At 32.0% G+C, this 15,758-nt stretch overlaps 1 protein-coding gene across 4 annotated transcripts in view; it reads left to right on the top strand.

Annotated features, from left to right (window-relative positions):
* LOC123713012 (rap1 GTPase-activating protein 1) overlaps nucleotides 1-15,758 on the top strand; it is a 199,223-nt gene that overhangs the window by 113,031 nt on the left and 70,434 nt on the right. For 3 of the 4 annotated variants that reach the window (XM_045666476.1, XM_045666477.1, XM_045666474.1), the window contains one exon: nucleotides 4,466-4,610. In XM_045666476.1, the coding sequence (XP_045522432.1) occupies nucleotides 4,466-4,610 (145 nt within the window). Of the gene's footprint in view, nucleotides 1-4,465; nucleotides 4,611-14,704; nucleotides 15,235-15,758 lie in introns of those variants that run through there. The other variant, XM_045666475.1, reaches the window with a different exon arrangement.

Below are 15,758 nucleotides of genomic sequence, written 5' to 3'. Positions count from 1 at the left end.
TTAAAAAGTGTTTTCTCAATGTGTAAAAGCTATGTCAACAAAAGACAATACTTGAGTTCAAAAAAAGCTTGTTGAAAGATCGGTCAGATAGTAATTGTTAAATTGTTTACTCAACTTCGTAATCATCAATGGCGCTATAACTTTTTAGGTCTGCTGCAGATTTCTGTATTTGTTTCTGTAATTTTTCCAATAGGCATGTAGATGATCAGATCAGGTACCTAAAACAAGCCGTCGATTTTGGAATTTAAGGCAAACCGGCATTTCCTTTACCGTACAAGCGAGTGCTAATTGCGGACATAAAAGAAAAATCCATTGGAACACAGCCTTGGTTCGACGGTTTACCTCAGAGTTGACAGGCGCGATCTCTAGCCACTAGGCTACTGCTCGCTAATAGCTTCGTTGTAGATTAAAACGTCAAAAATGTATACGTTTCTAAAATTCGTGACTTAAATGTAACTATAAAATTAAACTAATTGAGAAGTGTTATTCAGTAGGAGTAACGTAAACTCCCATATATAAATAGATAAGACAATTATAAGTATATTAACAGCAATATATTGTAACAAACTAATGTTGTAACCGAGCTTTATCCGAGTAATTAGTGAACACTAAACACTGTTCCCAACTTTAATACAGTTAATTTTAACAATGAGTCTCGAAGGCTGTAGTACTTGAGACAAATTTAGAGATGATGCTTTACTTATCATATTACATCTAAAAGATTATTACAAATACAAAAATCTATAGAAATCGACAATATAAGTTATTAGCAATTTTGCTTTATTGAAACTTCCTTACATACAATTTTTTTATAATTAATTATTAAGGAGGCAACTGGCGGTCTTATCGCTAACTAAGGATATCGTCCAGGCAATAAAAGGAGAAAGGAGAAACTATATAGTAATGGCAATTTGCATAACTAAATTAACATCTAAACTAAAAGCTATTCCTGAGTCACAGTTCAAGATGTAATTGAAGATTTTTTTTACTTTACGATCTTTAAGTATTTTTATTACTTAACGTATTAACCTAGTAACGCGTCTTATTCAGTGTAGCCAACATAAAAAAATCCGCAGTTCAGCGATTTCTTTATAATACAGATGTCGCCATTTCTAAGACAGCGCGGTTGGTATAATATGTCTTATTAGGCGTATATTTGTTACAAATCGTAATTACAGAGCGCAGGCTGATAAAATAACATAGGCTATATTATTTATTTTATATATAGGCTTTATATTATAGTTAGTTAGGTTAACTAAAATCGTACAAAACTAAATAATGATACTATCTTATATGTATATGTATATTTTTGATTGGGCATAGTTCATCAATTTAGATTGTAATGTTAAACCTTCGTATAGCTATAAAGAAAATATATAAGACGCAAACGTAGATTTTATGTCCTCCAGAATTGTGAATTGCAATGACAGCTTTTCAATCCAATAAGTTAGTAGAAAGTTTTCGTGTAAATTGTCATGTATCACAGAATTAAGAAAATTATTATAAGGTAATGTAATAATAAAGATTAATTAAGGACAGTATTACGTTTTCCTTATTTATTTGCGTTACCAATTATTATGACTCACTGCGATCGGGATGTTTTGCCGTGAACCTAAGTCTGGTTATTATAATAATTCCCCGTAATTTCCAAACATTCCAGTAATGTCTATTTATATTTCGTTGCATTTCTCTCATTTGTTTTAATAAAACGGTTGTATATAAAATTGCACAGAACACGCAACAACATGAGTGTTGTCTATGTACACAGGTACAAAGCTCTTTATAAAGGGTGTCTGGTATAAACGTCACAAAGGACCCCGACAGCCTGAAGGATAGGGGATGCTGAAAAAATGTCTACAGACTGCAAGTTGAGTTAATGAAATATACGTATTTCGTCGTCTAGCTTCCTGAAATCAAATTTAAAGAGAATTTTAGAATCAGAAAATATATAAACAACGTTAGTTTTTTTAAGTATTTATTAATCGATTTATATCTGATTCAATCTATTAAGAGAATCTAAAAAGCATCAGATAAATATAACCCCTGTAATTATTTAGGTTTATTGAACGTTAGAATTATTGTGGTTTTATTTACTATTTTATCACGATTAAAGGCTCAAATAGGAGAAATATTTATTTCCAACTAACAATTATCGTAACAATTATTCAAAATTTTAAAGTAATCGTTATACATTTACAACTTAATTATAGATAATTTATATATCATAACAGAGAATATTCAATATTTCTTTTGCGACTTCGAACTTTTAAAAATTTCCATATTTTCGGAGACTAAGCGCGCAACGCGACAGGATGAAAGTTTGCACTTCGTTCCATCTTATTTTTCGATATTTCGAACTAGTGAACAGCTTTTTATCTATCTATCTATAATAACGATTAAAATGATTGTTTTACATAGAATATATATATGTATTATATAATTAATATCATAAAAACCATACATAAATACTGGATGGGCGCAATACTGAAGACGTACTGGGACTTTTATTGCGTTGTAGAGAGCTGTCGCCAAATGGAGAGAAGAAAAACGTATAGATAATCCATGACTCCTACTTTAGTCATGGTCAACAACAGTCTACACGTGCAAGCAATCCCAATGTGTAAACGAAAGAACGAATTTCTATGAAAGTTCGTAAGCTTGATGCCGACAGTCAAGGTTTTTGCGGGCTAGGATAATAAGGCGACAAAAGCGTGTACGTGCCTTTTTAGTAATTTTAGCAACTAAAAAAGTACTTTTATTACTCAATTTTTGACATTATTGTGAGTGGCTGTAATGCTATGTAAAGTTTATCATTGTATGGAGGGCAAGCTAAACCAACCAAAGCCAATTGATTTCAACGCTTTATGGGTCGTTATATGGAGTTTACACTTTTAAAAAGTTGTATTGAAATCTGCAATGGCGGACCAAAGATGAAAATTTTATTAAATGACCTCCCACTGTAAACACATGTTGCCATTCTTGCAATTTATTTTTCACATATTTTTATTTCCTCCATCTTCATAACACATGTTAATAGCATTAATTAGGTCGCTGATGCACTCGTATAAGTAAACAAAACGCACTCATGATTAAAAATACCTTTACAAGTATGAACTAACAAATTATAACCAATAACACGATTAACTAAAACCATAAAATGTGGCATTACTTACGTAAGTAATGATTGGCGCCAAAAGTGGGCGCGGCCACAGATTAGTACAACTGTAATATGACTATAGAAATTGCGCGCCCTTTAGCAAAGAAATATATCAAAACTATTTTGCTTAAATAAACTTTGTAGAATCGACATTAAATAATTGCGAACTATGACTAAATAAACGCTTATTCTAAATAAGATAATATACAGTAAGAATTAGTTGCAACTAAAAATATTAGAACAAATAAATCGTAAAATTTATAAAATATTCAAATTCTTCATTACTACGAACAATGATAAATTGCTCTCATTTTATTTTTATTTCGTCTGAGTTAAAGACATGACGAATTGTTTCCTGGCGATATCCGCGGGAACCAAACCAGACTGATTATCGGAATTAATAATTAACAGACTAAAAAGGTCAATGCAAGCTTATATTTAAACAAGTATTTCCGTTACTTTTGTGTATTTTTTTTTAATTTCAATGGATGTCAAACAAATATTTTTTTATAGCTAACTGAAATTGACAACATTACGAAAATCCACATTTTAATTTCCTTCGAAGATTTTAATAACTAAATGAAAATTGTTAGACTGTTAAGGCGCTTATGACCGCTTGTTTACATTGTTTGTTTATAATTATAAACATCTGCTATCCAATTACAACTCTTTACAATAGAATGCGCTTTTGAATTTAAAGTGATCCGAAAAACAAACAATTCTTAATTGAGACAAACTGGTTTTTGCAACTATTTGACTAAGGGGAGAGTTTTAATTTGGAAAACCATTAGTTCGTTTATAACTGGGCGTACGTTATAAAAGGGGTCACTGAATGGTCAGTTAATTGACTCATAAATCACAGAGGCACTGTAGAGTTGTCAATATAATTTACGCCATTCTTTGAGTAGAACAGATGGGCTGTTTTTTAAAAAAAAACTTGTTCATGATAATGCCCTCATCAACAACCTTTAACTCCTTAATTACACTGGACTCGTGCCGGCAATTATTTTTAATAAATTAGCATACATTATGACAACATTTAACCGTTAATTTCCTGTGTTCGTTAGTATTAAATGTTGAATAGATAAATAGATAAAGTACTGACTAATGGTAATTAAAATAAAATAAAGTAATGGACTTATTATTTATTACTACTGAAAATTCAATTTTTACACCAGCGCCATCTTTTCTTCTATTTTGTAATTACGAATAATAAAACTTTTTAAAAATTCCGGGTTGTTTTGTGCGCCATCTAGTGAAAAGATTAAGTACTATATATATATATATAATACCTTTGCTTTCCATCAGGCGGCAGCACGTGTCGGCGCCATGGAGTTCTACAGCGACATCTGGCGGCGCTCGAGCCCAACACGAACTCTTTGAACTACTTGAACGTGTACAATGTTCGCGATTAGATGACCAGAGGGCGGTACTACCGGCATATTTTACTCAGGTAAGCAAATATAACTGACAGTTTGATATTGCTGCGTAATATATAACGGATACTAATTTGACATTACGTTTGAAGCTTTTTGGTTTGGAATTTAGTAGGATAATAATAATCATTCTAGATTAACCAATGTTTGAATAACAAAGATTTGAATATTTGTTTTAGTAATTTAATTTAAACTTATCGATTTGTCCATTGCGTATGTTACGTATAATTAGGGATGAACAATTATAATTACACAAAAGGACAATGCAAATCGGCTAAATATTACCCAATTAGTTAACGACCTATTCTAGGAGGTAAACGGCAGTAAGTAATAGCTCATAAAGCTACGGTTATTTAATTTCATTTATTTATTTTTTACATTTTAGTAAGATTTACAGTATTTTAACAAAATGTAAATTATGGTTACAATAAAAGAAAATAAGTACCGTAAAACATGCCAACGTTGCCCACATTTTTAAAATAAACTTAAATATTTCAAGATTTTTGTATGTTGCCGCCAACATATTTTTTATCTGTGGCAATACTAAGATCATAAAGATGCATTGATTTGTAAAAATGTCACATTAGTCATTGTTTTCCCCATTTTATGAACAATTTTTGAGACGGGCAAAGTTATCTGGACTTTTAGCCAACATTGCCCATGATGATTTGTAGCGAAACTATAGCTTTATTTGGAGACCAAAAGAACTAGTAAAAGCATTTTGGCAATGAAAGCGTTCTATCAAAAGATTTACTCGAAATCATATATATTTTTCTACTAAAATTAGTGGGCAATGTTACCCTGATATATTTTCACTTCTCCATACAAACGGTTTGTAATGATTTAAATGTGCTAGGGTTGTAATATTTGAGCGAATAAGAAAATACCTACATAAGTAGAGGAAAGTAATATAATTTAAAAAAAAAAATTCTTTTTATTAAAGACTTAAATTGTTATTGTAAAATAGTTACAGTTGCGATTTTTTTTCAAAAGACAAAAATCAACATTAAAAAAATCTGAAAATAAATTAAACAAGTGCTTATAACAAAACATAAACTTAGAGATGTACACCTCAAAAGTTCAAGGCGTACCTTTCCTTTTGTGTCGTACGTTAATTTAAAAAAATAACAATTTTATGAGTAGGTGAAATGAGCATTTTCAATTTTTTTTCTCAGTTATTTTTATGTTATTATTAAAAATATTCTTTGAACAGTACAGTCATTAAGATATCACTTCAGTCATTTAACATAATAATTTTATTCCAAAAAAGTCCACGTGATATAATATTTAACCACGTCGAGTTATAGTTGGCTCGGGTAAAACTGTTATAATATCTTCTAAATGTTTTATGGTGCAAATGTCATCAACTGTTGGATAGAAAAGGTCATTCCTTTTTTAACTTTTCGTAAAAAAAATGCTGTAGGAGTAGTGTACACCATTATTCGAAAGAACGTTACCTACAAAGTATTTTACACTGTGTTTTGTAGAGAATTTAGATGATGTAAGGATTCCAACGATACATCATACCTACATAATAATATTTATTTATTTTATTTATATATAATATATTATGTGGATGACTGGTGAAATATAAAATACAACATACAGACATAAACTCTGAAAACATTACTCTAATTTTTTGGCAGTCATATAAAATGAAACTAAATTGACAATCCTGGATGTTTTTTGACGGCGGGCAATTTTGACAATGATACTGCTGCACATTACTTAGTAACTTTGCCCGCTATCATAACTTTTGTAAAGCATGAGTTACAGCAAGGAAACTTACATCAAAATACTCATCAAATTGTTTTACATGTCAAACAATCCATAAAACGTATCGGTGTTTTCGCCATGACGCACAATCCACTTCCAAATATCCACGGAAATTTGGCCGCAAAAACACACCCCGTCTTTAACAAGTGCCGACAGGTAACCGAGTCTAGTTGAAAGCACACGTGTTATTCTATGTTGCCACATGTATATTTTATTTTCTGTCAATATTATCAATGTTGTCATAAGTTTGATACTTTTTTTGACATGAGATGATTTCCTTAGAAATTGTATTTTGGGCAAAGTTTTCCCTGGTGGCAAAGTTGGAGTATTTTAGGGTACTTATTACAAATCTCCACCTATAGATTATAACTATTCTAACCGAAATAGCCGGATGTGAGTGAGAGCGTCTCACAGAGTCAATTGATAAACAAAAAAGATCGATGTCAAACTGGATTGAATATTGGTTGTAAGTCTGTACATGCCATTATAGTATATTAAGTTATATCTTATTTAAGTCTTCTATTTACTTAATGAATTATATCTTAGTGAACAACTCTTAGTTGTTACACTTGTTATACATTTAATAAATATCAGAATCCTATCAATTCAAATTATTCCTTAACAATAACGGTCACCTCGGCTGAGTTCTTCGGTCAACCAATTTCACGGCATCTTTTCCATGACTTGGGGTCAGCAGTAACTCTTTCGCAGCGAATATAATCGGCGGAAATGCGATGTAATGATAAAGGTTCTATCTTGGGGTGGTAAGCGGAGCGTGTCCGAGACACCGGCAGGAGGCGTCAATTTCTATTGTTACTTTTGAAGACTTCGAAAGAATGGTTCATAGTAATAATAGCAAGAAAATGGACTTATCTGAAACCTATCTATATAGTTTTAAATGTAAGCCTTTTTTAAATTGACGTCTAAATTTACTAAAAACCGTTTTACTGCGTAGTCAAAAAAATAAAGAATAATAATTGAAATAGTAATAGTTTTTTGTTGTCGCCTAAAAGTTCACTTTTAAGATTTAAAATTCAAAGAAATTGCTAGCTTCGTCATCATCTATTACTAAGACCCGAATAAAGTGTCGTTCTGACCTGTTACATCAAAATATCATTTAAAAATTTAATAAAAAATATTTTATTGTTTTTATTTGCATATCTAAAAGTCAAAATTATAATAATTATATATTGTAATCTGAGAAATGAATATGTATGAGCGACATGAAAGAGTGTTGTAAAGTCCTTGCTCTGTTTAAAATTCACCCTCCCGTTGCTTCAGCTTACGTCATTTATTAAAAAGATTTATAATAAATTAGATTAGTAATAAAACAGTAAATTTATATAGTATTTTAACAATTTTACTACGTATATTTATAATATAGATAAGTAATAATCTAATTAAAATGGACTAAAAGCAAATGTCTAGCAGTGGGACAAAGAATGTCCTAGTAAATGTTCCGCGCGTTACGTTTGTATGTGATTGGTCGAACATGTGGATCTCGTGTCCATGATTAGACGCTGGATTGTGATTGGTTGTTGATGTTTCGGTTTTTAAAAATTATATTTCTTAAGAATGTTATTCAGCACAGACATATGTAGTGTAAAGTAACATTTTGAAATAAAGCCTTGAGACTTTCATTCCAATTTTTACTTTGTACGGCACAGAACACGTCATTAATTAGCAGTTTGTCGTTTTTAGCTCCGCTCCTGTATTTGTTCATTCAAGGACGCAATTATTCGATACACGATACACATTTGTATCATATTAGGTTGTGTTTTATAAACATAAATACTGTAGGAAAGTTGAAGTAACAACTTTATTTTTATATCATTTTAGCAGCTTATCTTAGAATAACGATCTATACCAAAACGATTCAGCGTATAATGCTGTTTTATTTCGAATATAAGTTCGTTCTTATATAAATTATCCGAAATCCAGAGACAACACAACATTGTCAAATTGGAAATGATAAACCGACGACAAGTCACTTTTGAGCGATTCCTTGGCGATGCGTGGGGTCTCTCTTCTAGCACACTTACCACAGAGAGTCTTCAAAGGAGTTGTTCGGATTAATAGCTGCAGGTGGGTTTCATCATCAGAGGTCGAGGCAGAATATGAAATTCTCCCCGTATCACCTCAGCTGCTCACTGAAGTATTACCGAACTAATTGGTCATTGTCGAGAAAAGAGCGTAATCTTGGAAGATCGGCAAAGCACTTGTGAGCCCTCTGGCATGAAAGTGTCTATGGGACATAACATCAGATGAGCCGTGAGCCGAGCCTACACAAAGTCGAAGGCACAGTGAAAGTAGAACTGAAGATAGCACTGGATAGACCTTGTTCAAATTACCGATTCCTTTTACCAAAAAACCAGATTTTTACAAACTTGTAGTTATTACAACTCGTGATTGGTTAAACGTGTATTATGTTTTTTGAACATATTTTAAGTTGCTTCTATAAGTTTCATGTAAGTTATAATTTTTATATCTATTACTCCAGTAACCTTGATTCCGACCATTTTCTTCTTTTGGGCTTCTTGTGCCTATCGCATGTCGTAAATTTTTGGGTTCCTCCGGTTCCCTCATCATGCAGTTATTATAATTTTCATAGCTTACAATCCAGCTAACCCTTGGCCTCGTAGTTTCTTGTACTTACAGCATATCGACGACTTTTGGGTTTCGACGGTTCCCCTTACGATGTTAACAAGCAAATGTTTTCTGTGTATATAACAACAATTGCACAGAAGCGTTACAAACGCATGCTCTATGCTACTAGGCCATCTCTGAGACAGCTAATAAAAATAAAAGTTAAAGGCAAAATAACCAGTTGGCGACACAACAAACGCTGCATAATGCCGCATACAATTCGTTCTTGGAGTTAAAAATGGGATTATAGCTCAAATTATACCTTGGCAAGCAATCTACGTTATAAAAAGTTTGTAAGCTTCGAATTAAAACAGAAAAGCTTCAAGGTTTTTATGCTTTTATATCTGGCAAACAATACCATTATATAATATTAAAGACTGCATACAATATGAAGACTATATGCATTTAAGATGAGAGAATTCTATACAAGGTATAGAATTTAACAAATAGTGAGTAGTCTTAATTATCATGATGAGTATTGTTGGCCTAGTGGCTTCGGCGTGCGACTCTCATCCCTGAGGTCGTAGGTTCGATTCCCGGCTGTGCACCAATGGATTTTCTTTCTATGAAGGAAAACATCCCGAGGAAACGGGCTTGCCTTAGACCCAAAAAAGTCGACGGTGTGCGTCAGGCACAGAAGGCTGATCACATACTTGCTTAATAGATCAAAACAAATTAACAAATGATCATGAAACAGATACTGAAATCTGAGGGCCAAAACTAAAAAAGGGTTGTGCCAAGCCCTACCTAAGCTTTTCCAAAATTCCCGTGCTGTTTTCACATAACATACATATGATTAATTTACTTGAATTGAATTGTTTACTTAAGAAACTTAAATGAAAGGTTTTAGAAAGAATTTTTTAGGAAATTGTTAACGAAACAGTTCTAATTAGTAAAGTATAACAAAAAACAGTCGATTGTAAACCTTCACCTTCTTTGGAACCTTTTTTTGAAGTTCATTCAAAAGACAACAGTGATAATAGACAATAGACAAGACCTATCTTTACACCTATCACTGCACTGCCTTTCTCTAAACTATAACTATGTAAAAGGCATAAGGATATTTTGAATTTCGAACAGCACTTTTGAATTGCATAATATGAAAATGTTTCTTTCAAATACGAGATATGTATACTTCAGTCTAGTTCTGGCAGCGCTAACGACCGCCAAATGAGGTGCATGCGGTTGCATAAGTGATGCATCGCTTACGTAATCATACGTTAGGGATGTACCTTATATTCTAAATATTAGTCGATAAATCTACAGCGATGACGTCATACCCTGCACTAATTTATCCCTAAAGTACAAGTTCTGGACCTTAAGAACTGGAGTCTTCGGGCCAGTGATTGGACTGGTCAAAGATCCTTCTTTAGTGTCGGTGGAAGAGGATCCCCTTCCTTCCACATATCTGACTTATATTGAAAAGTTTGCAGCGGTAAATTTATAACAATTTGTCTGTAAATTATTTATTTATTTCCAGAAATACATATCTTACAGGCTATACCAATACGATAATTTCGAAAAAAAAATTAAAAAAAAAAATGTAATGCTATGTGAATTTTTTAAATATATATTTACAATATCGCTACTGCGAATCCACTGTGCGAACATATAAATATGTTGATAGTGTGGAGACAGCATTCAGTTGGCGCAACGTCTTTGATAACGGGGATCTGTACCGTCGCCGTCACAGTATCCCCTAGGTACAAACAAACCAAGTTCTTGGAGCACACTACACCCCGGTTTCCATTTTCCGGGTTTATTGTACTCCACCAACTAGTCAAAGTAAGGAAAATGAGTCCACCTTACCTACCTACCTACCTGTACTCCACCATCGCTAAGACAAATAATGTCGACAAAGTATTATATATCAACATAACAGTTGCATAATTTTACTTAATTTATATACAGTCCAAAATTCAATTAGAACAAGTAATATTAACACTTTAAAGAAAAACACTTTTTGAACGGATTAAAGCTTTGTATTATTATTACTATTAAACTTATTATTTACTAATACTTATACTTAGTTATTTACATAATTCTAAATTTTAATTTTTTTCCGACGTTTCGCATGCTTTTTCGTTCTTAATGTGTAAAAGCTATTTTAACAAAAGACAATACTATTAACACTTATTTTTAAATGCATTTATAAAAAAAATACTATATGTTCTACTGTTTCTAGTTATTCGAGTCTTCCTACGTTTAAATTATCGAAGCAGTCACATCCTAATCCTACGTGATCTTGACTATGCAAAACTGTATTGCGAGGTGTTGCCATCAAATACGGCAGAGCATTAGATCTACTAGGCCTCGAATTGTAAAACGCAAACCTCATCTAAATGTCTGTCACATAATTTCATAGACAACATCGTTCTAAAGACAATGATAAGGTAAGTTTAGGAAATCTATGACTCCTGTAATTCAAAATAAGAATTGCTGTGTCAGTGTCCCAGGGTGAACTGCGGTGTGCAATGGAGAGCTGGAACGCCGAGACGGCCCGTAATAACAATTATATATGTAAAACATTAAATTAATGTGATTTTATATTTTTTTTCTTCTGAAATGTATTACTTGCCTTGCGATAAAATATATCGTGTAAATTTCAAAATCATGTTCTGTATACATTTTCGTCATCAAATGAATTCAAAGTCCCAAAAATTGGCTGTGTTTGGATATTTTTTCTATCGAGCTAAGTTATTTAAATCGTGTATCGATCTTTCAATAACTATATTTTTTTCCATTTGCCCTTCTTCAAAAAATTATGACAAAAAGGGAAAGAAACAATGTTCTGTTTTGGAGTTTGGGGGCTGGAAAGGTTCTTAACCTACGTAACAGCTATGTTAATAGAGATTGCCTTGATTACCGCAATAATTAGTTAATTATTAGCCGAAATTACAATTCCTTAGAAATGATCGACTTTATGTAACAACGAAACCCTTCAATCTTTTAAAATCCGTACATTTAATGCTTTTAATGAAATAGTAATACCATAACTAAATAAAGAGCAGTGTTGGTTTAGTCGCTTGAGCGTGCGCCTCAACCCTGAGGCCGTGCTTTCGAATCACGACTGTGATTGGACTTTACTTTTTAAGTGCCTAATTAACCTTCACTCGTAAGGTGAAGGAAAATATCGTAACATTTAGTTAGACTCCAAAATTTGCGTTACTGACAAAAAACCTATTTAATTTTAAAATCATGACGAAACAGATAAATAAATCTTCAAGAATTAGAATTTAGCGCCAATGTTTTATTTACTAGGAATCAATATTGAAATCGAAATCGTATTGAAATTATGCAACTTTAAAAAGATTCCGATAAAATTAATTAGAGAAATGACCTAGGCACTAAATACTTAAATTTATCATTAATTTAATAATTATAATAACAAAAGGCGTTTATTAACCAAATACATTTAGATAATTTTAACAGAAGTAATAACATACATTTTAACTAACATGGCATTCTAGTTATCAGCAGTCAGTTGGTCAAGTTCTCTTTCGACATAGGCCTCCTTCTGTCGATTTCACGAGCTGATATTCTTATTAATTTATAACTTAAAACATTATAACTTTAGTAAAATTAAAATTTTAATATCAGGTATTATCTTGGTAAAAGCGAAAGAGAAAATGCAGCTATTGCGGTTGCAAATTGCAGTTTTCTGTTAAAGAAAATACGCTATTATAAACATTACCGGTACACAGGGGAAAGTTTTAAAGTGGCCGTTTAGTTTTTAACTTGCTAGAAAACGTCTGCTTTATAAGAAAAATATTAAAGTAATAGAAAAATAAAAAAGTAGTAAATTTCGCAAATCTTAATTAATTATTCTTGATGTGCAATTTAAATGTCTCACTAATCTTAATAATATGTTGACTATATTATAGCTATAACCAACAGTCTCACCCGTGTAGATTCGGTAGCTCGATGTTACAAGTTCAAGGCCATTTCCCTTTACCGTATAATGAACTTTCCTACACGATTTTATAAAATTCAAACCGCCTTAAATAAGCACTGTATTAAGTTTATATTATAGGTAGAATTCGATTATCATACTTTCCCACAACGCTAATTGAATTTCAAATAAATGATATTATAATATAATTACCGCTATCATTATGTTAATAAAGCTTCGTCTGTAACGTAACTTCTGTTTCTCTTAAAATTGATAGCAATGTTTACTAATACACCAATCGCTCTATTAGAATTACTTATTGACTATTTAGAAACACATTCAAATATAAAAACTGTATATAGAACGAAAAAGAATACATAATTATTTTTCTACACATTTCTATTTATTAGATACAGTATAAGTAGGTATTAATTTTAATTGTTTTGTTTAAAAATAATAATTTAGCTACTATTTTAAATATAATAATAATAATAACATAAAACAATTATATAAACTCATAAATTTTAATCTGTGATAAACGTATGTATGTATTCTGTGTTAACTTTGACATACAAAATAATATTTTAGTAAAGGATGTGTCATGATTCTATTTTTGATGATACAAATAAAATTCATGTACTTCATTGAATATATATTTTTCATAGATAACAAAATTTTACCGCGTATATAATACATACCACACACACATATATATATATACTTCTGCCCAAGTGGAAAATGTTTTTTGTTTAATTAGGAAACACATCTTCCGTTTCTGGCAAAGAACCACATCCTTCCTCACCAGACTTTCGTCAAGGTTCGGCTTCGGAAGCAGCTGAAACCAATCACCTGTTGTATCTTTGTTCCCTTGCATTACCGGATGTTCCCACGAAACACAAATGGTCGCCATTTCCAAGCGTCGATAATATTTTGCGATATGCATGTAACATTTTTCTTTATTTAACTTCCAAAGTCCTTAAACATGTACTGAAACAGGTATTGAATCTTATAAAGCATATAAAAAAGGTGATTTGAAATAATGTCCCAGATATTTTCCATTACAATAACGTGAAAAACGTAGCCCAGATATACATCCGAAAATACGTCAAAATTTAATAATAATGTCAGCGATCTGTAAATTAGACATTGTTATTAGTTCTATATATTTTGTATAAAAATATATATTAGTTATAAACTGCTACCCGATGCCGACTCAGCTTTTAAATGTAATAAAACACTTTCGTAAATATCAATTATTTAGTGCAATTACTAATTACACTAATTAATTATGGAATTTGAACTTAATGGACCAGTTAAAGGATTACATTGACTTTAATGGTCTTATTGAAAGTAACTGACACAGTTATTAAATCCTGAACAATTTAAGTAATGTGTATACAATTATGATATTAATTTTAAATAGAGATACTCTATTTATAATTTATTTAATAAGATAACGAGAACATAACAAAATTAACTAACATTTTTATTTAAACACTAAAAGTAAATAAAATCATTTGTTTTCATTATTCGTATCATAAGTAAATTCATCATTGTAATTACTATTTAAAAAAATGCAATCATAACGTATTTTTGAAAGAGAATGCTGACAACTGTCGACAGACATCGCTGCAGTTACCGGCTGTCATTCCGCATCTGTTCTATAGTACTGTCCTTGTTTAACGTGCATTAGAAGTCTTTATTAAGAAAGAGATAAAAAACTTTCTTAACCGGTGCTATGGAAGCATGTGGCTGCAAAATGGCACGCGCTTTTCCATTCGGCTTTCGAATCGCGGGCGGTGTAGACGTGACGTTCGTCTTAGCGCAATACGTTTTACGTACTTCGTAACATAAGTTTTGATTGCGATAAATCGGCGGCCGATTATAACGTATATAGTGAAGTGATTAAAATTATAGAAAATCCGCGGAACCTAAGGTTGTGTTCAGTGAAAGTGCATAAAAACTTATCTGGGACGAAGAAATTGAAATTCTTGCATTAAAATAAATAGATTTATGGAGTTCTCGACCGAATAATCGTGTCTGCGTGACGATGCGAATTGGAAGTTGAAATCGTGGATTCGTGGATTTTCACGGGCTTTATGAGGGAGAGAAGATCTCTACCAATAAGCGGCGAAGTGGCGCTCAAGGGTGAAAAGGATGGAGGCGGTAGGGGATTGGTGGTGAACTCTGTTTTATGTGGTGTGGTGGATGAACTGTCAAACGGGCGAGGACGCCGAGGCTCGTGGGTTAGGCACGCAGTTATGGGTGTGCTCAGGTGGAAGGATTTGACTGGAGTGCGGACCAGTTCCCCTACTGATCAAAAAGAGGTAGGTTTTCGATGTGTTGTGTACACTATGTAGTTGTACAGACTGGAAGGCGCCAGTCAATGCATGCAACCATACTTCGTATACATAAGAATTGTTATTACCAACTTGGTACCTAAAACTTATTTTATCTGATGTATTTTAATGGTTACGACTGTGTTATTAAAAATATATTTGAACGTTCAAGTTTGACGTTTTGTTAGATGATAGGTTTTTTAGGATAAACCGTAATCAGTTATACGATGAATCATATATGATTTTAGTTTATATTTATCAGTTATGTAAACATGAGTAACAAAGAGAAAACTGTAGATTTTTGTGCTAACATCCGTTAGATGACCTCGATAGATTTATATGTTACCATATTCACTCAAAACTTGTCTCTTTTGTGTCAAGGTCATTATTTGAAACACTAAAGACTAATAATTAAAATAGAATAATAACATTATAATAATGACATTCGTTTTACGTATAACTTAAATACTTTTTTAGCTTAATTATATTCAAGGCTGAGTCACTGAATTTAG

This window comes from Pieris brassicae, chromosome 8, assembly GCF_905147105.1.
Source record: "Pieris brassicae chromosome 8, ilPieBrab1.1, whole genome shotgun sequence".
Taxonomy (NCBI): domain Eukaryota; kingdom Metazoa; phylum Arthropoda; class Insecta; order Lepidoptera; family Pieridae; genus Pieris; species Pieris brassicae.
This window is presented reverse-complemented; position numbering and strand designations above follow the sequence as displayed.